At 39.0% G+C, this 19,493-nt stretch overlaps 1 protein-coding gene across 27 annotated transcripts in view; it reads left to right on the forward strand.

Moving 5' to 3' along the window:
* SGIP1 (SH3GL interacting endocytic adaptor 1) overlaps nucleotides 1–19,493 on the forward strand; it is a 204,969-nt gene that overhangs the window by 175,293 nt on the left and 10,183 nt on the right. For all 27 annotated transcript variants that reach the window (XM_072820660.1, XM_072820659.1, XM_072820664.1 and 24 more), the window contains 4 exons: nucleotides 1,815–1,926; nucleotides 9,909–10,064; nucleotides 15,573–15,705; nucleotides 18,440–18,642. In XM_072820660.1, the coding sequence (XP_072676761.1) occupies nucleotides 1,815–1,926; nucleotides 9,909–10,064; nucleotides 15,573–15,705; nucleotides 18,440–18,642 (604 nt within the window). The remainder of the gene's footprint in view (nucleotides 1–1,814; nucleotides 1,927–9,908; nucleotides 10,065–15,572; nucleotides 15,706–18,439; nucleotides 18,643–19,493) is intronic.

Raw genomic sequence — 19,493 nt, forward strand, 5'->3', positions numbered from 1 at the left:
AAACTTCCTGTGGTTTCTCAAAATACCATGTTTGCTCAGTTCCACACAGAAGTACATGCTGAGCCTTCTTCCTTCTCCCTCTTGTGAGACTGTATTCATTTTCAAACCTCAGTTCCAACAGTATTTTCTCCATGAAATCTTCCCCGATCTCTCCACTTACTTCATACATTACATAGATAATATATGTAAAACACATACTAAGTATGCAACAAATAGTGGTGATGGAGGTAATGCTCATGAATATTGATGATGATGATATGAGCACACTGAACTGTAAGTCCTTGAGGACAGGGATTATGTTTCAACTTTGAATCCCCAGAACCTTACCATAGTGCCTTATACATAATAGATAGTAAGCGTGTGTTTGTTAATGATCAATTACCCCAAGTCCAAGATATTGAAAGCCAATGGAAGACAGTAAATGGAGAGACCAGCATGAGTGAGAATTACCAAAGAAAACTTTATTGAGAAGGGAGATACTCAAAGGGTAGATTTTTCTTTTTTAATAGCAAAGGAAGAGTACAGAAGTCACCAAAAGTAAAAGAAAAAAAAGCATAATACGTAGTCTGCTCCAGGGTTGGGAAGAGTAAATGTGCTTTGTTTGATAGGAAGGAGAAGCAGTGAGTAACAACATGATTAAATACCTTGTCATTACGAAAACTTTGCTGTCTAGAACCATACTAGAGATGAAGAGCAAAGACAACAATCCTAAGTTTTGCTTCTTTCAGAAACCTCAGGTTGTATCAAAACCATAAAAGAAAATGTTTCAGGGATTCCTGGGTGGCGCAGCAGTTTGGCGCCTGCCTTTGGCCCAGGGCGCGATCCTGGAGGCCCGGGATCAAATCCCACGTCGGGCTCCCGGTGCATGGAGCCTGCTTCTCCCTCTGCCTATGTCTCTGCCTCTCTCTCTCTCTCTCTGTGTGACTATCATAAATAAATAAAAATTTTAAAAAAATGTTTCATTTAGACAAACTGTATGGTATAATAGGGAGAACACAAGCTTTACAGAGCAGCAAATCTAGCTTGAATTTTAGTTTTGCACTTACCTGTTATCTTGGCTTGAGTCCCTTATCTCTTTGAGCTTTAGTTTTCTCTTCTGTAGAATGGAAATTATAATGGGTATCCTAAAGGGCTGATGTGGGGTATGAATGAGGTAATTCTTGTAAGATATGTGGTGTACAGCCTAGCAAGTAGCAGGTGTTCAATAAACATGAGAGCTACTGTTATTGTTATAGTATGAATTGATGTACTTGTGTGTCTGTGTTAAGTCATAATGTACATTATGTCATGTATGTTTTTGGACATGTAAACTTGAGCTTATTTGATCTGAAGATAATTGGGCTTTCCGAAACAAATAATCCAAAAAAGAACAATGCATAACATGGTACCCCATGGCCATTTGTGTCTTTGAAATAAAGAAACAAAAAGTTTTGAGTGTAGGTTGAATGCTCAAATAGGAAGCTAATAATTGTCTTTATTAACTACCTGCTGTACAAACTGTCATTCAAATACTGCCTTATGCTTATGTAAAACATTGAAACCCCCCGATGACTTTATTCATCTGCTTGGATTTTTTTTTCTGTAGAAAAATTAGTAATTGAATTAATTTCAAGTGTGTTTGTTTGTAAATCAGCCAAATATTTCTTTTTAAATACTTGAGCTCTATGTTGAATATACACACATGGTTCTTAGCACATTACTTTTTTTCAATAATAGATTTCATCCTTTAATCCTTTTTTAATGGGCTTTTAGTTCCACATATACTAACATGTCTCCTATGTCCATAATAAATGAAAGTTTTTCATTTCGTGCAGGTTCTTCCAGGGGCCCCAGCCCCCTAACCATGGGAGCCCAGGACACCCTCCCTGTTGCAGCAGCATTTACAGAAACGGTCAATGCCTACTTCAAAGGAGCAGATCCAAGCAAGTAAGCCTGGGACTTGGTCCACCATATTTTTCAAACTCTATCCTATCCAGTGGATGGGTGGGGGGGACACCCTAAACATAACTATTTCATTCCTTATCTTAAAACTAAAACAAACAAAAAACAAAAATTTGATTAATAGTAACAGGTGGCATACCTTGAATGGAGGAGAAAATTTAATTAGATATATTAATTCACTGCTTTTTAAAAAAAATATGCCAAAGGACCAATAATCTAGTGTCTTATTCCATGGATAGAGTTCAGAAAGTTATGGATTCCCTGAAATTTTACTGCATATCTTATGTGTGTGTACATATGTGCATTTGTCATTGAGAGGGTCTACAGCATCCATCAATTTCACAAAAAGGTTTATGATCCAAAAAAACAAAAATTAAAAGTGATTATTAGTCTACACTAAAAACAAAACTCCGAAGTCAAACTGGCTTTCAAGTGTGTCATTAGTACAATTCCAGGGTTGAATGTGATGGATAAACAAAGGGCAAACCTAAATGAGGAAAGAATTGCTCTTTATTTTTCACTTACAAGGGCTAGGGCTGAAAAGACCTTAGTATCCATGGAAATAAGAATTAGAAAAAGAAGACATTCACATCGAACACTTGACTATTTTATGAAAACTTTTTAAAGAGTGATAATTAAGTATAATTAGGATTTGGATCTCCACATATATTTTAAGTGGGAATTTATATGACTAACTGTGAATCCTCTTTACACTTCAGGAACACTAGTTTTTGTAAGCCTAAATCTAACAATATTATGCTGGGAAACATGATTAGTAACTCCAGACAGTAGGATCTATCAACCTCCCTAAATGTCATGTCCTTTTTAATAACATTTAGATTTTATTCTGTGCCCAGACTATTGTAGAGAAACCAACACTATGGACTCTGATGTGTTAGTCTATTTGGGATACTATAACAGAAGAGTGTAGACTGAGTGGCTTCTAAACCACAGAAATGTATTTCTCATGGTTTTTGAGGTTGAATAGTCCAAGATCAAGGCTCTGGCAAATTCAGTATCTGACCAGAGCCAGCGTCCTGGGTCATAGTAACCTTAAATGGGAGGAGGGAGGGTCCTAGGGAGTTCTTCAAGGTCACTTTTATAAAGGTGCTGATCTCCTTTATGAGGGTACTACCCTCATGACCTCATCACCTCTCAACAACCCCCCTTCAAACACCATCGTATTGGAAATTAGATTTCAGCATACAGGTTTTGGAAGGACACAAACATTCACTCTGGTTTCTCCCATATCTTTTCTTTTCAATCTTCAAACCAGGAAGGTAATTTGTCACATGCACATATCAATAGGAATTAAAAGCTACCTCATACAGAGTATGCATTTGAACTGTTAGAGTAAGTGCCATGTGCCTAAGTTGTATATATACTTCATATACACATATACATGTTGGTTCTGTAAACTCTTCTTTAAATGAAGAATTTACATAACTTTCTATAATACCAGTTCTAAGGATTACTTATTATCAACGGACCTGCCTATACTTTAGAAAGCTCAGGCTGACCAGAATTGAGAAAGGCAGGTAGAAACACACCTTTAAAAGAATAAGAGTAGGGGATCCCTGGGTGGCTCTGTGATTTAGCGCCTGCTTTTGGCCCAGGGTGTGATCCTGGAGTCCCGGGATCGAGCCCCGCGTCGGGCTGCCTGCACGGAGCCTGCTTCTCCCTCTGCCTGTGTCTCTGTCTTTCTCTCTCTCTACGTCTATCATGAATAAATAAATAAAATCTTTAAAAAAAATAAAAGAATAAGAGTAGTCAGCGGGCACCTGGGTGGTTGAGTTGGCTAAGCATCTGACTCTTGATTTTGGCTCAGGTCATGATCTCATGGTCTTGAGATTGAACCCTGTGTTGGGTTCTGTGCTGAGCATGGAGCCTGCTTAAGATTTTCTCTCCCTAAAAAAACAACAAAAAAAAAAGATTCTCTCTCCCTCTTCCTCTGCCCCTCCCCACAAACTCTCTCTCTCTCTCTCTCTCAAAAAAAAAGAAAATAAGAATAAGAGTGGTCAGGAGTGTGGAAAGATGTCTATACCAGCTTGAAAAGCACTGGGAATCACACAAGAATGAGTCCTTTTCATGTCTGCTTAATAATTGGTTATCATTCATTCATTTATTCAGAGAGACATAATAGGTAGTAGGAGTGCTTCCACTTTTGCCCCTAAAATCTATTTTCAATATATCACTCTTCTGCTCAGTATCCTTCTTTCTTGTTCAGAGTAAAATCCAGTGCTTTACAATGGTCCATGAGGCTCTAGATTATCTGTTGAGACTTTTCTCCCATTTCAGCTCCCACCTCTCTGATCTTGTCTCCATCACTGGTGGTGTCCTTGTTTGTTCCACTCTGGTCACACTGGCTTCATGGCTGTTCCTCTGTCATTAGGCTGTTCCTCTGCTATTCAGACCCTATCTGCATCTCAGGGCCTTAGCATTTGTTGCTCTTTCAGCCTGGGTGAAATCTTCTCCAGCTATCTGAGTGACTTGCCCCCTTACCTCTTTCAGGATTCTTCAGCAGATGTATCAGAGACCTTCTCTGTCCATCCCATGCAAATAGCAACACTCCTCCCCACCCTCTGGCATCACTTTCTCCCTCCCCATTGCCCTTCTCTCTAATTAACATGTTGCATGTTTTCAGTGTCCACTGTCTGTCTCTTCCCCAACTAGAAGAACCATGATCTTGGCATTCCAGCGATGTGGCATTTGAGCCAAATTAATATTAGTGTTTTCTTATGCCCTTCTAAATGAACTGAGTCTTTGACTTGAGATGACTGCATATACTGTTTGTTTTCAAATATATTGCCATAAGTAGTTGCAGTACATATTGCATACTGGTAGATGGGAGATTCAGTAAATTTCATTGGAATTATGGGATCTGAAATTTATGAACAGATCATGAGGTGACAGTCTTCTAAATTTAATTTCAGCTCCAGGCAGTGAATCATTTTAATTGCTGTTCCTTTGTTATTCACTTTTAAGGAAACATCTCAAGTTCAAAAATTCTGTCATAGGGTGAGCAGAGGAGGAGGATAAAGTCAAACAGAGTGCCACATAGAGAAATGATATAGAAAAGCCATGTTGACTTGCTTTTGCCTGTGGTTTCTTCTCATCCTGCACCCAAAGCCTTCCCCATTTGCTTTCAGACCATACAGTGGAAACAATCTACTACTTTAATTATTACATACTGTGATATACAACCCATTCGAGTATAGTTATACCCTTTCTTTGTTTTTTGTTTTTGGTTTTGTTTTTGTTTTTTTATTTATTTTTTTAATAATAAATTTATTTTTTATTGGTGTTCAATTTGCCAACATACAGAATAACACCCAGTGCTCATCCCATCAAGTGCTCCCCTCAGTGCAATCCAGAAAGACTCATGTGTCAAATACTCAAAGATTCTTTGAGTATTGAGAACACCTGTAGTAGGCATTTTGACACGTGAGTCTTTCTGGATTGCTCATTAGCAGAGAACTACTTAACTTTTGAAGCTGGCTGGAGAAACACATCTACCATTATTCGCTCCTATTTGAACAACCCTGGTGTTAGGGATTAATTCTTTACTTCTCTGGAAAAATTATGTTTCTCACCTATATTCTATCCTCTTCTCATCATTTCTCAAATTTTTTATTCAAGTGTCTGTCTCTCCAATTAAATCAGAAGTTTGGGCAAAGATCACATTTGTCCTGTTTGTCACTGTCCTTTCTAGGGCATCACATAATACCTGGTACATTGTATAGTCACCCTACATATAATTATTAAATGTATGAATTTATTTTAACACTTTATTGAGTTCCTAGTCTGCACTAGGTTCTGTGTAATGCATGTTTGCCTTTCTAGAACCCAAGACACAGCACTTGTCTTCAGAAGAATGGGTAAGATATGTGCAAGAAGTTATGAAATAGTTTGTTTATTTTTAATCTGTACATCTGTCCAAGGAACCTGGAGAGAGGAAAAAGTAAGGAGGGCTGAATAAAGAGAAGAGTAAGGAAAGTTTCAGAAAGGCCTGCCTTTGAACTGAGTCTTGAAACCTGAAAAGGAGTTTGCCTAGTACCTAAGCTAATGAAAGGGAATTATAAGTATATGTACAGCAGTATGTATACTTGAAAAGAAGACCGTGGGCTTAGTTATCAAACAGTATACAGAAGTCACATTTATGTCAGCCATGTATTTCTTTTTTATTTTTTTATTTTTTTTTTTAATTTTTATTTATTTATGATAGTCACACAGAGAGAGAGAGAGAGGCAGAGACACAGGCAGAGGGAGAAGCAGGCTCCACGCACCAGGAGCCTGACGTGGGATTCGATCCCGGGTCTCCAGGATCGCGCCCTGGGCCAAAGGCAGGCGCTAAACCACTGCGCCACCCAGGGATCCCCAGCCATGTATTTCTGATGACCTCACATATATCAAATTCACACGTTTCCTGACCAAAATTGGCCAGCATTTCTGTTGATTGGCTAATGTGGTGCTGCCTGTGGCAATGGGGAGAGCCCAGTTTATAAGTCACTCAGCCAGGTAACTTTGAAATTGTGCCATTCTTGATAAGTGTTTCATTTGTTGGGATTCACATGATTTCAAATTTTATTCATAACTTGAGTTTGTTAATATTTCCATATCGCTGTATTTCAGATTTCTGTAATTCAAACTCACATGAAATGTAGCCACATTGTGTACTGTTAGGAACAATCATGAGAGTTAAATATTTTCCTTTAGTGAGTGTGGATTGAAAATGCTTTTGTATAGGAAATTTCAGATCTAGAAATAGATACTGGATGAATTAATAAATCAGCAAAGTTCCACCTGTGACAGTGGAGACACAATCCTGAAAAGTAATAAAAATGAAGAAACTCAGTGCTTCTTATATTAGTTTATATTGACTACTTCTTTCATCAGCCACCCTGTTTTGCTCATTTTTAAATGACCTCCCCATTCAAAACAAATAACAAAAATTACAGAATTAGGAGTCAATAAATTTTTATTGACTTAATAAATGCTACTCCCTGCCTTCACTGACTAGTTTTCAAAAGAGAAACTTTATCCCCCACCAAGAGACCATTTTTTTTTTTTGATTTTTTTTTTTTTTTTTAAGAGACCATTTAGATCTCATTTTGAGCAACCTAGTAAAGCAGCTGAGCTGATTCCCTACCCATTAAAAACATTTGAGTCATGCTGCTGACAACAACATACTGAGTGAGGGTAGATGCCGAAGTCTATTTTAACAAATGCTCTAATTGTTGTCTTCTAGAGTTGTGAAATCATATTCTGCACGTCCATGTATTGAAAAACATCAAGAGTAGACTCAGCTGCAGGGGAATTCCGAGCTCAGCACCAGTAAATAAAATGAGGTTTATGTATCTAAAAGAGAAGGAAGACAGCAGAGTTGGCAGGCAAACTGGGAGAAGAGTAGTATTCTCCAGAAGAGATGGAAGTGCAAACTTCCAGAAGCCAGAATTTTCATCCAGATTAGTGCAGAGTTATGGATGATAACATCCGAATGAGGGCTCAGAAGGGGACATGGCAACTTTAGAAAGTTCCCCTGCCCTCCACCTCTACCTCAAAGGCAGCCTTACACATACAAGGCTGTAGCACTTCTTCACATAAGCTATTTTAAATGTACCAAGGGCCATTTCCCCTGAGCCCCATGTGTCCCGTTAATCACAGTCACACAGCCATACAAGGTGACTATGGGGCAAATGGAGTTCCTTATACTCAAATGGGAGCAAAGTTTCCATCTTGTAGCCCCAATTCCCCTAGAACGTACACTCCTGAACTTAAAGTTATAGAATTGGTATGAGAGTAAATTATCCAAATGTAGAAGGAAGTCATAAAGAAGTTCACTCATTTGAAATAGTTACTGTTTCCCAAAGAAGAATAATCCTTTGAGATTTCTGCTTCTGGCCAAGGTGTAGAGATCAATTTATCTTTCTACCTGAAAACACCCCAAAAATGGACAAAACATATGAAACAATGATTTACAAGACACTGGGCCTGAGGCGAAAAGACAGTGATCCCTGAGAGGTGAGGTGTGCATTGTGATGGCCCCAGCTTACTTCCTTAAGAGTTTTTGGCATGACATAGGGAAGCCTGGTGGACTCCCAGCTGTTCACAAAGAGGTGTCTCCCTGAGGCACACTCCACTACAAAACCAGCTGAGGGGGTTGACAGAGAAAGCTAATGGCCACACAGTGGGTACTTCAGGCCACCATGCACCACAGAAGCTGGTTGTGGAGAAAGTGTGCACATGCCAGGAGCCTGGGGCTGGAGAATCCACTTGCATTGCAGGATCTGGGCCCTGGGACAGCCCAGACACATGCCCTACAAGAATCAGATGCTAGGGAAGCTGCCTCTGCCACTGGGCACCAACAAAGCCACATAGGCTGCAATACCCACACCCTGGGGATGCCACCTGCACTGCGGAGGTCACACAGAGGCCTCCTGCACTACAAAAGCCTGGCACTAGATGCCCTAAGTACCACTGGAGCCTGCCTAGCAAGCACTCTGGAATGAGGAAGGAAAAATCGCCTCTTCCTGCGATGTCTTTTCAGCGCCCTCTATTGAAAATTTAACTGTTGGCGAAGAAAAAGTATATATAAAGGGCCCAATAATAATTTGCTATGTGCAGGCAATAAAAGGTGAATTGGAACTACATTGATTTTATGTAGAAATTGATGCAGTGACTATTTGATATGGAAGTGCAAAGGACTTACAATAGCCAAAACAATTTTGAAAAAGAACAAAGTTTGTGGATTATCACTACTTGATTTCAGTGTGATTCAGTGATTCCACTCCTATTTAATTTACCAAGAAAAATGAGAGCATATGTCCATACAAAGACTTGTAGAAACATATTCATCAGAGCTTTATTTGAATACTCAAAAACTGGAAAAATCCAAATGTTCTTCAACAAATGAATGGATTAAAAAGAAAAATGACTGTGGTATAACCATATGCTACACAGCAATAAAGTCATGAACTATAGATGCACGTGCTACATGGATGAATCTCAAAATTATTACAGAGTGGAAGAGGCCAGACCAAAAAAAAAAAAAGAATCACATACTTTATGATTCTGTTTACATGAAATTCTAGAATGTGCAAATTAACATGTAGTGTCAGAAAGCATATTAGCAATTGCTTAGGGTAAGGGAGTGGGAGGATAGAGAAGAGCCGCAGAGAGGGATCACAGAAATGCATGCAGCAACTTTTAGGGATGCTGGGTATGTTCAGTAACCTGATTTCATGATGGCTTCATATTATGTTTATATTATAAATATAGTATATCAAAAGTTATGGAATTTTACACTTATAAATGAGTGCCATTTATTGTATGTCAATTATACCTCAATAAAGCCCTTTTTTTAAAAAAAAAAAAAAGGATTATTCTTCCTTCCAAATTATCCTCCTATTGTGCTAATTTATATGACTAATTTTTACAGTTTCAACCAAATAGACATGGAATAAAGATATAGCTAAATGGAAACAAGAAGTTTACCCTTCGAGTATAGAAAAGAACATGCTCAAGGCATCAGTCATGTTACTGAGAACTAACTTAAGTCCTAGTGAGTAGTGTGATCACATTGTGCATTGATGTAATATCTTCAAATATGCTGCCAAAGATTCAAAAATCAGAGAGAGAAACATCAGAATCGATTATTCTATTTGTGAGGTGAACATACAGACTTACTTACAGAAAGACAGAAAGAGAAAAGCTGTATTTTTTCATCTTACAGTTCAAAAATACATTCAACAAATAGCCACTTTTTTTGATAAGTGGTAACTCAAACCTTGCATTCTCAGGTCTTAGAAATGATTTAGTTGTTGATAGTGGAATTGTAAGAGCTTACCTTTTGTCTCTTCTGCTTTGTAATATTGTTGCATACGTCATTTCTTTTTCACAACTCTTTTGATTCACAGCATATTGACCTGGGTTTCCTCTCTTTCCTCTCGTGTGTTTTGATATGCCAGATGTATCGTGAAGATTACTGGAGAAATGGTGCTGTCCTTCCCTGCCGGCATCACCAGACATTTTGCCAACAACCCGTCACCTGCTGCTCTGACTTTTCGGGTGATAAATTTCAGCAGGTTAGAACATGTCCTGCCAAATCCCCAACTTCTCTGCTGGTAAATATATTTTGCACAAATTTTTTAGACATGTGTGTAGCTTAGCAGTGGATACTTACATGAACGATATACCTTAGCAAGAATATAGCATGGTAGAGAAATAACTGTTATTCAGATATGTTTGTAGATTCAACACAGAACTTTTGCCATCTGTCAGAGTCTTTAGTGGGTGCTCCTGTGTGCAAGCTTATATGAATTCTAATGGCCAACTGTCTCAAGTGGCTAAAGAGATATTTAGAGCAATAAAATCTGTATTAGTGACAGTTTATCCAGTGCCTATTTTACTTACCATTGGTGACAATGGATGAGGATGGTGGGAAATCAGCCTAATAAAAGCAAGAAAATCCACTTGTTGTATTAGCATCTTTTAAGGTCAAATGATATTTGAACTGTGAACTATTATTCTTCACATGAGCTTGAAAGACTTTTTTGTGAAATATATGATTTCACAGTAATGGTGATTGTTTTGATGGAACTTTACTATCAAAACAATATTTACTATATTTACTATATTCAAAGAAGCTTGTGTAAATTTCTTTGTATCAATGCACTTTTTCACATTTTTTAGCTATTAAATCTGAACACGATGTCTTTATCATACCCGCAGATTCACACAAACATACACATGTATAAAGCTATTAAAATTGGGATCCCTGGGTGGCGCAGCAGTTTAGCGCCTGCCTTTGGCCCAGGGCGCGATCCTGGAGACCCGGGATCGAATCCCATGTCGGGCTCCCGGTGCATGGGGCTTGCTTCTCCCTCTGCCTGTGTCTCTGCCTCTCTCTCTCTCTCTCTGTGACTATCATAAATTAATTAATTAATTTAAAAAAGCTATTAAAATTGATCAGCGTATAATACAGGTTAGTTATTGGCAATGAATGAGACCAAAGATGTCATTCTTGACAGCTGCCTCTCCATCAAGTCCTGATATTTTACTTAAAGATCTCTCTCTAAAGTGGCCATTTTTTCTCTTTCCTGGGATCTTCCTGTCCAAGTGACCACTGTCATTTTCCCAGACCACTGAAATTGCTTTTCTCTTTCCCTTCCTGCTCTCAATCTTGCCCCATTCCTACATTTTTTACATAATAGGTGAATGACTTCCTGAGGTGAATCAGGTCATCACCATGCATAATCCTCAGGTGGCTTCACATTGCGTCTGTACGGGAATGTGAACTTGTTCCCATTGCCTTTGAAGCCCTGACTCATCTACCCTCACCTGCTTCTCTGTTATCAGCTCCCGTCATCTGCCTCAGAATCCTTGGAGCTCCAGCCAGACCTACTGGTCTTAAGAACAGGCGGAGTCCTTTCCCACATCAGGGATTTGTGTGCTTGCTTCGTCTGCCTCCACTACCATTCCTGCCCCTCTGCACCTGACCCTGACTCACCCTTCAGATTTCAGCCCTGCTTGGCCTTCCCTGACCACTCCACTCCCCTCTCTACCCCAACCCCCATCCTCAAACTAAATATGTCCGCTTGTTTGTTGTTCTTTCTCAAGGTACTCTATTCTTGCGCTTTGTTGCACTTACTAGAATTATTAATTGTATATCTATTTCTGTTTCCTCATACATCCATCTCCCCCACTAGACTGGAAAATCCATGAGGGAATGGAACACATGTCCTAGTTCACCATCACACCTTCAGTATCTTCCACTGTCCCTGGTGTCCAGTAAAAACTAAACTAACATTTGTTGAATGAATGAACTCAACTATAATTTAAAGTATTTAGTCAAGCTGGATATTTATGTAGGAAAAACTAAAGGTTGGGGGACCTGGGTGGCTCAGATGGTTAAGACACTGACTCTTGGTTTCGAGTCAGGTCATGATATCAGGGTTGTGAGATGGAGCCCTGTGGCAGAGGGCTCTGCACTGGGCGTGGAGCCTGCTTAAGATTCTCTCTCTCCCTCTGCCTCTCCTCCCCCTGAATGCCTCCCCCCAGCTCACAAGTGCCGCTCCCCCTGCAAAGGGAAAAAAAAAAGGAAAAAAAAAAAAAAAGAAATGACTAAAGGTTGTTGGCATTTAGAATTTAAGGAACAATGCAGTCACTTACTTCACTTACCTCACTGAGTGAGACTTTTTCATTCCAGTGGTGACAAAACAGTCACAGGTCTTTCAAGTGATTACCAAGATCATCTCCCCCTCTTTGGCCCTTGCCATGGTTTAACTAGCAAACATGACTCAAGGTTTAAAAGTATGGAAAGAAATGGTCACCCATTAAATGAAAGATAAATGTAAAACAATCAAAATTAGAAATCAACAACTTCTAGGCTGCCTGGGTGGCTCAGCTGTTGAGTATCTGCCTTCGGTGAGTCCTGCATCGGCCTCCTTGCAGGGAGCCTCCTCCTTCTGCCTCTCTCTCTCTCTGTCTCTCATGAATAAATAAATAAAATCTTAAAAAAAAAAAAAAAAGAAATCAACAACTTCTTATTCAGTTTCTCTCCCTGCTTTTGATGTGCACATAGAGCCCGTTAATTTTTTTCAAGTTTTTATTTAAATTCCAGTTAGTTAACATATAGTGTAATATTAACTTCAGGTGTAGAATTTAGTGATTCATCACTTACATACAGTTGAGCCAGTTGAATTTATTTTTTAAGGTTACTCCACCTGAAATTAGGGAATATGTGCCACTATTTCACTGGTTTATTAACAAACAAACCACTGGTTTGTTTGTTAATAAACCTAATGTTATGGGTTTTGTTGCATTTTTAGGTGGTTATGTGGCCAAGATTTTAGGCATCTTTGGAAGAGTTTTATACTTATATTAATAAATCAGTCTTATGAATTGAATTAAATAACACTCTGAATATGTTTTTGTCTGACAAAACCTTATATAGACATTACATTATTATTTGCTAAAACAAAAAAATCATCACTAATTTGGACCTTATAAACTTTAAATATTTGATTAATGTCAGGGCTGTGACTGGTAACTCACAGTCATGTAGCCTATGTGGGTTTGTCATGAAGGATTGATTGTTTCACCATCACTGCTCCCGTCACCAGTTTTTAAAAGGCAACATAATCAACTATTATTCTCAATTGTAGTACAAACCTTTTACATTTATCACCTTAGACCCAGCCAATTCTCTCAGTCATGTGTTCTGAAAGGCTTCATTTGGGTCAAGAGCTTGGCACCTGAGAAGACATTTGCCTTTACAATCCCTCAAAAGAAACCAAATTGAAGTTTACTTCTACTTCTTCCAAACAAAAAGAGTTTGCTTGTAAAGAATTCAGGAACCATTGTTAAACCAATCATAAGACTAAAGAATTTTCCAGACTTCCTGAGCATTCAAGAATTGCATCTCTTATTGGCAACTCTGACTGGTGAAGCTTTCTTGAATCTTTATTAAAGCAAGTTCTCTGAGGAATTATTGTATAGATATATGATTTAGCTTAATTTGTTATTAAATTTAGAAAATACATTTCCTTAAAAAGTAGTGTCGTTGAAATTTTCCCAGCTATTCAGATCTACTTAGTACAAATTAATGATGCGTTGCTGGATATTAATTCTGCACCTCTTTTTGGTACAGTGGGGAAGTATGACCTGTGGTATACTGACCTGGGCTGGAATCCTGACTGTTACTTATTTGCTGTTACCTCTAAGCAAATTACTTAATATCACTGACATTCTATCACTCTTATCTCCTGCCTCTGGGTAACTTGGATGCTTTTAGGTAATAAAAGTTTAAATAGTCCTCATCAGCATCCTTAACTTAGCTTGACCAGGAACAAAATCTCAAGCGCCAGTACTCTTTTCTATCCACTTCCTATATTCTGGGAGTTATAGATCTTTGCTTTGTTTTCAACAACCTATATACCAGGGCACAACAGAAACATGGTCATGCTGAGACTTAGGCCACAAACCTAGCCCCTCCTAACAGATCAGTAGAGTTTTAAAGAAAGCCCTGATGTTTTTGGACTCACTCTCTTAATTTGACCTTTGGAGACTGAATTATGGCAACTTACCTTTGACCTATCCTCATCAATTTATGGGAGGGAGGCCAGAAAGAGAGGGAGAGAGAGAATCTTTTTTTTTTCTTTTTTTCTTTTTTCTTTTTTTTTTTTAAGATTTCATTTATTTATTCATGAGACACACACAGAGAGAGAGAGAGAGAGAGGCAGAGACACAGGCAGAGGGAGAAGCAGGCTCCATGCAGGGAGCCCGATGCGGAACTCGATCCCAGGACTCCAGGATCAGGCCCTGGGCTGAAGGCAGGTGCTAAACTGCTGAGCCACCCAGGCTGCCCAGAATCTTTTTTTTTTTTAAGGGATTTTTTTATATTAAAGAGAGCAAGTGTAAGTGGGGGAGGGTCAGAGGAAGATGGAGAAAATCTCAAGCAGACTCCCTAGTGAGCACAGAGCAGACACAGGGCTCGATTCCACAACCCTGGGATAGTGTGACTTGAGCCAAAATGAAAATTTGGAGGCTTAACCAACTGAGCCACCCAGGCGCCCCAAGAGAGAACCTTAAGCAGGCTCCACATTCAGCACACAGCCCAGTGTGGGTCTCAGTCTTACAACCCTGAGATTATGACCTGAGCCAAAATCAAGGGTCAGTAGGTTACCAAACTGAGCTACTCAGGCACCCCTGCCATCATCATTATTATTATCATCCTTCTATCTTCTTGACCTCTATCTTTCATTCAGTAAGTAACTTGTATGTCAGATTACTTGGGCCCTCAATTACTTGAATTACTTGGGCCCTCAATTTCTTCATTATGTGGGAAGTGAGCAGAGGCTTTTCACACTATTGCCTGATTCCTTTTGTCACCGAGACAAGCATTGTCAAGATATATTGGGTGAATGATGTGTGGACAGACATCTGAGCAAAACTAACAAATCCCTAAGAATACTAACTCCTGAATTCATTAAAACTGCACTTCTCTATTGTAACCACCATGATTATTATTCAAATTCCAGGATCATCTTATAAGCCCAGTCACTGTTTTATGATTTAGATGCTCTTTAATGAAGGTGGTTTTAGTATTGCACTGTTCCCCTCAGTTGGAAATAAAGACTGTGTTTACATTTGGCCAAATATTTAACTCCGTAATTTCTGAGAAAACTGTTCAAGTTAATTAAAAAAAAACAAACAAAATCAATGTACTCAGCTCTTTGATTACATTAGCCGACTAATTCAGAGGAAACTGGTGATGTAGAAAGAAGGCTATTAAGTTTGGGTTTAATAAATAATTCACTCTTTAAAGCAACCAATCATCATCAGGATTGGTTAATATTACTGGATACTCACTGAGAATCATCGTGACACAATCATGCCTCTATGGGCATTAATCTATTAACATAATAATGCCATTCAGAACTGTAACTGTACTAAAATATACTACTGCTAAAAAAATTAAGTAAAATAAAATATACTACTGCTAATAACATGATCTCTACAAATTGTCAAAGATGGATATAAAAATCAGATGACAAGTGGCTAAGATGCTTCTTTGTGTGGATATTTGTCACAAGATATTACTCAATAATTTTTTCTTCCCAACTGAATAGTGATAATACTCAAAATGATGCCAATACCAAGGAATTCTGGGTAAACATGCCAAATTTGATGATGCACCTAAAGAAAGTGTCAGAACAAAAACCCCAGGCTACATATTATAATGTGGACATGCTCAAATATCAGGTAAGCCTATTCATTTGATCAAGGTGTCCCTTTCACATTATAAATGTATATTCTAACATGTCTAACATTAAGTAAAAGTAAACAAAATAGCATTTCTTTTAATATAACTTAAAACCTATCATTTTTAAGAAAATAAAAGGCTCCTTGAAGACTACAAAAATGAAGTTGCAGAAACTTTCAATAATTGAGATTATAAATAGTGGTAAACTAGTTATTGTGGTGGTAATATACCCTACAGTTTGGAAAACACTTATTTACATTGTTGTAAGGAAACCACTAAAAGTAAAGTATCTATACGATGGTACATTTTACAAAAATGCAAATGATTGTATTGTTTGTCCTGTAAAAATAATACCACCTAAGCTTTGGATGTTATCAATAATACTGAACAAACATGATACCACAGAAATTCATCACTTGTATAATTAAGATATGATGTAAAATACATTTTTATTTAACTTTCTTCCCCCCAAACGTTTAAAACACATTTAGTGACTGCTTTAAGCTTCTGAGAGAAAGGAAAAGGAGCAAGAAAAGCAAACTCCAATGAAATATTTCCCTGAATGAGAAGTTAAATTTAGAAGCACATGCATGGTTCTTATGCCCAAAGGGGGAAATATAAAACTTCACTTGTTTTCTTTCACAACCATTCATTACAAACACCACCTCTACGTCGTCACTTCAGATTAAAAACATTTTTTTAAATTCTTAAATGCTGTCAGATTTTTTTTTTTAAAGTCTCCACAGTGTCATTCAGGGAATCTAGAAAGAAGAGAAAATTCACCTATTGCAACATGAGGCTATTGTAAAGTATTACATTGGAGGCAAGAAGTTTATTCTGGAATTAAGTCAGCTTCCTACTGGCCTCTGACTTTAGGCACTGAATCTTCCTGAAGCTCTGTTTCCTCATCTGCAAATAAGGATCATTGTGATTCCTACCTAGATATGTTACAGGCTGTTGTAAGGAGCTAATGACCTAATATATTTCAAAGTATTTGTTAAATATAAGTAGCCTTAGGGCTGCTGGTTTGTTTTAAAGTGAGCTCTGAGGAATCCCTTCTGCTGCTGTTTAGTTGCAGTGGTGGTGTTTTCCAACATGCAAGGAATTGGGTGGGAGGCACAATAAGCGTTCTGTGGGATTGCCCTCAAATCTCAGCATGTTTAGTTTTTGGCCGCTATGATCATAGCATCCTCCAGTAACTGGGTCGATCAAAAACACACCCGCACAAATCCAAAACGCACTGTCCCTAGGTAGAGGAGCCACTGGGGACTCAAGAACCACCACTGAGACAGAGCACAGAATCCAGCCCAGAGGGGTCAGTCTGCTCTTCTTTTGATTTACCTTAAATAACACATTTCCAAAGCAAAGTTCATTTGCAGAGAACTGTGCTGCTAAAAATATTTAAATTTTAAAAAACCTATAATTGTTATCTAACAAAAATTGCCATCAAAAGCCATGGCATTTTATAAAAGAATTCATATCTGGGCTTGTTTCTATAGCAACTCCTGCTACCTTAGGAGCTCAACTTGCCCTCAGGCCCCTTCCCCATGGTATCTGTCTGTGGAGGCATTGCTAGGCCAATAGAGCTACTTATAGTCTTTAAAATCAGCAAAACTCATACTCCGTGAATAAAACCAAAAGGGTGTAGACATCACCCACATGGCCCCTGTAGTGTATGTGTGCTGGTAAAAGAAGAATCTCTTAGAGCTCTTCATCATCACAGTGAACAATCAAGAAATAATAACATTAAAATTTTTTCGTTGTAGATCCAGAAATCAAGTTGGTATTATTGTCTTTAGATTAAGACAATATCATTAATTCTGCAAACATGGCTTTTCCTTGGTCAAACTCACAGTTGATTCTAACTAGAATTGACGGGAGACAGTAGAATGTACCCCTTCCAGTTAGAGGACTTGGGTTCAAGTACTCACTTTGGCAAATCCAAAAGAGTAATGATAACCTGTTTCATTTAACTCACTGGTGTGTTGTGAAGAGAAAGTATGATAAGAGTATTAATGTATGGGGACGCCTGGGTGGCTCAGTGGTTGAGTGTCTGCCTTCGGCTCAGGTCGTGATCCTGGAGTCCCAGGATCAAGTCCCACATCGGGCTCCCCACAGGGAGTCTGCTTCTCCCTCTGCCTATGTCTCTGCCTCTCTCTGTGTGTCTCTCATGAATAAATTTAAAAAAATTTTTAAGAGTATTAATGTATGAAAACATTAATGCTTTACTAAGTGCTAGGCACTATGCTGACTATTTCACATAAACTATCTTCCATCTCCCCGACAACTCTATGGGTAGATATTATTGTTATAATTCTCATTTGGCAGATGAAGAAATAACTGAGACTCAGAGAGGACTAGTGACTGACCCAAGATTACTCAGCTTGTGACTGTCAGAACTCACATCCAAGACTAACTCCTGTCCTCAGCTCCTAAGCAGTGCGTGCTACTACCTCCCTAAGTGACACAAGTGCGTTGTAAACTCTAAAGTGTTGTAGAGATTTTAGTAGCTGATTTTATTTTTCATCCGTAACAGTTTACCTGTAGCATGCAGCTCCCTTTCACAGGGCACTGTTCCCAGTGATATTTACTGCGAGCTCATTTGTGAGCAGCACCAACAACATGATGACATTTTATATCTAAGAATATTCCATGGGAGATAACCATAGCTTCTGGCTTTGTTTCAGACTAACAGTTGAGCCTTAAACATTCTCTTTCCTGTTATTTGGCAAGGTGTCTGCCCAGGGCCTTCAATCCACACCTCTGAACCTGGCAGTGAACTGGCGGTGTGAGCCAGCAAGCACTGACCTGCGCATCGATTACAAATACAACACCGATGCAATGACAACTGCTGTGGCCCTCAACAATGTGCAGTTCCTGGTCCCCATAGATGGAGGAGTAACCAAGCTCCAGGCTGTGCTCCCACCAGCGGTCTGGTAAGGAGCCACTAGTCCCCTTCCTCTTTACCAAACGGCTGTTTCTGGGCAAAGGGATCATAAACTTCTTAGCATTTGCATTTCCTACAGGAGGCCATTACAGCAGGCCTGTATGTCAGGGTGCAGGGCAGGAAACACTGTCCTGTTATTCTAAGAAGAAAAGATTTAGCAGATGCTCACACAATAGTAGAAGTGCTAGAGGACTAAGCTTTAGACTGGATCTCCAAGAATGTTTCCCCAGGACACTGCAGAACTGGCTTACCAGGGAAGCTGCTAGCTCTACCACAACCAAGAAGCAGAAAAATGAGAAAGCTGCCCGTGGAGCCACTAATTTCAAGAACTCACCAGAGCCATGTTGATCCAAGGATAAGAAAGTTCCTACCGACACTGCCTTAACTGCTTCTCAGCACTCCTGGAACTGGGAGCCTGGACTGCACAGCACTTTGTGGGAAGATCCCCACATCTCAGTTAGACTGCTGGCCACCAGAAAAGAGCTACGAACACAGCAGGAGAATGGCCTCTGCTCCCTTCTGTCCTCCAAATCTCAAGCAGTGCACGTCATGTGGACCCTAAGCCGCATCTAAGACCCTAACTGCAGGGGCATCTAAGAAATGTAGGGTTTTGTTCTATAGCCTCTGGACCATAAAAAAAATCACCACTGGAGAAGGTACGGGAACAGACCCTGAAGAGAAACCAAGTTAAAAAGGACTTGTTCTCTTAGAGAAAGTATTCTAGTTTTTCCATGTGATTGTCAGAAGCAAAAAATAGAACATTAAAAAAAAAAGTCAGCCATATGACAGCTCCAACTTAAGTTACCTGAACTCATTATTCATTAGAGGTGTCAGAAAAAA

This window comes from Canis lupus, chromosome 3 (assembly GCF_048164855.1).
Source record: "Canis lupus baileyi chromosome 3, mCanLup2.hap1, whole genome shotgun sequence".
Taxonomy (NCBI): domain Eukaryota; kingdom Metazoa; phylum Chordata; class Mammalia; order Carnivora; family Canidae; genus Canis; species Canis lupus.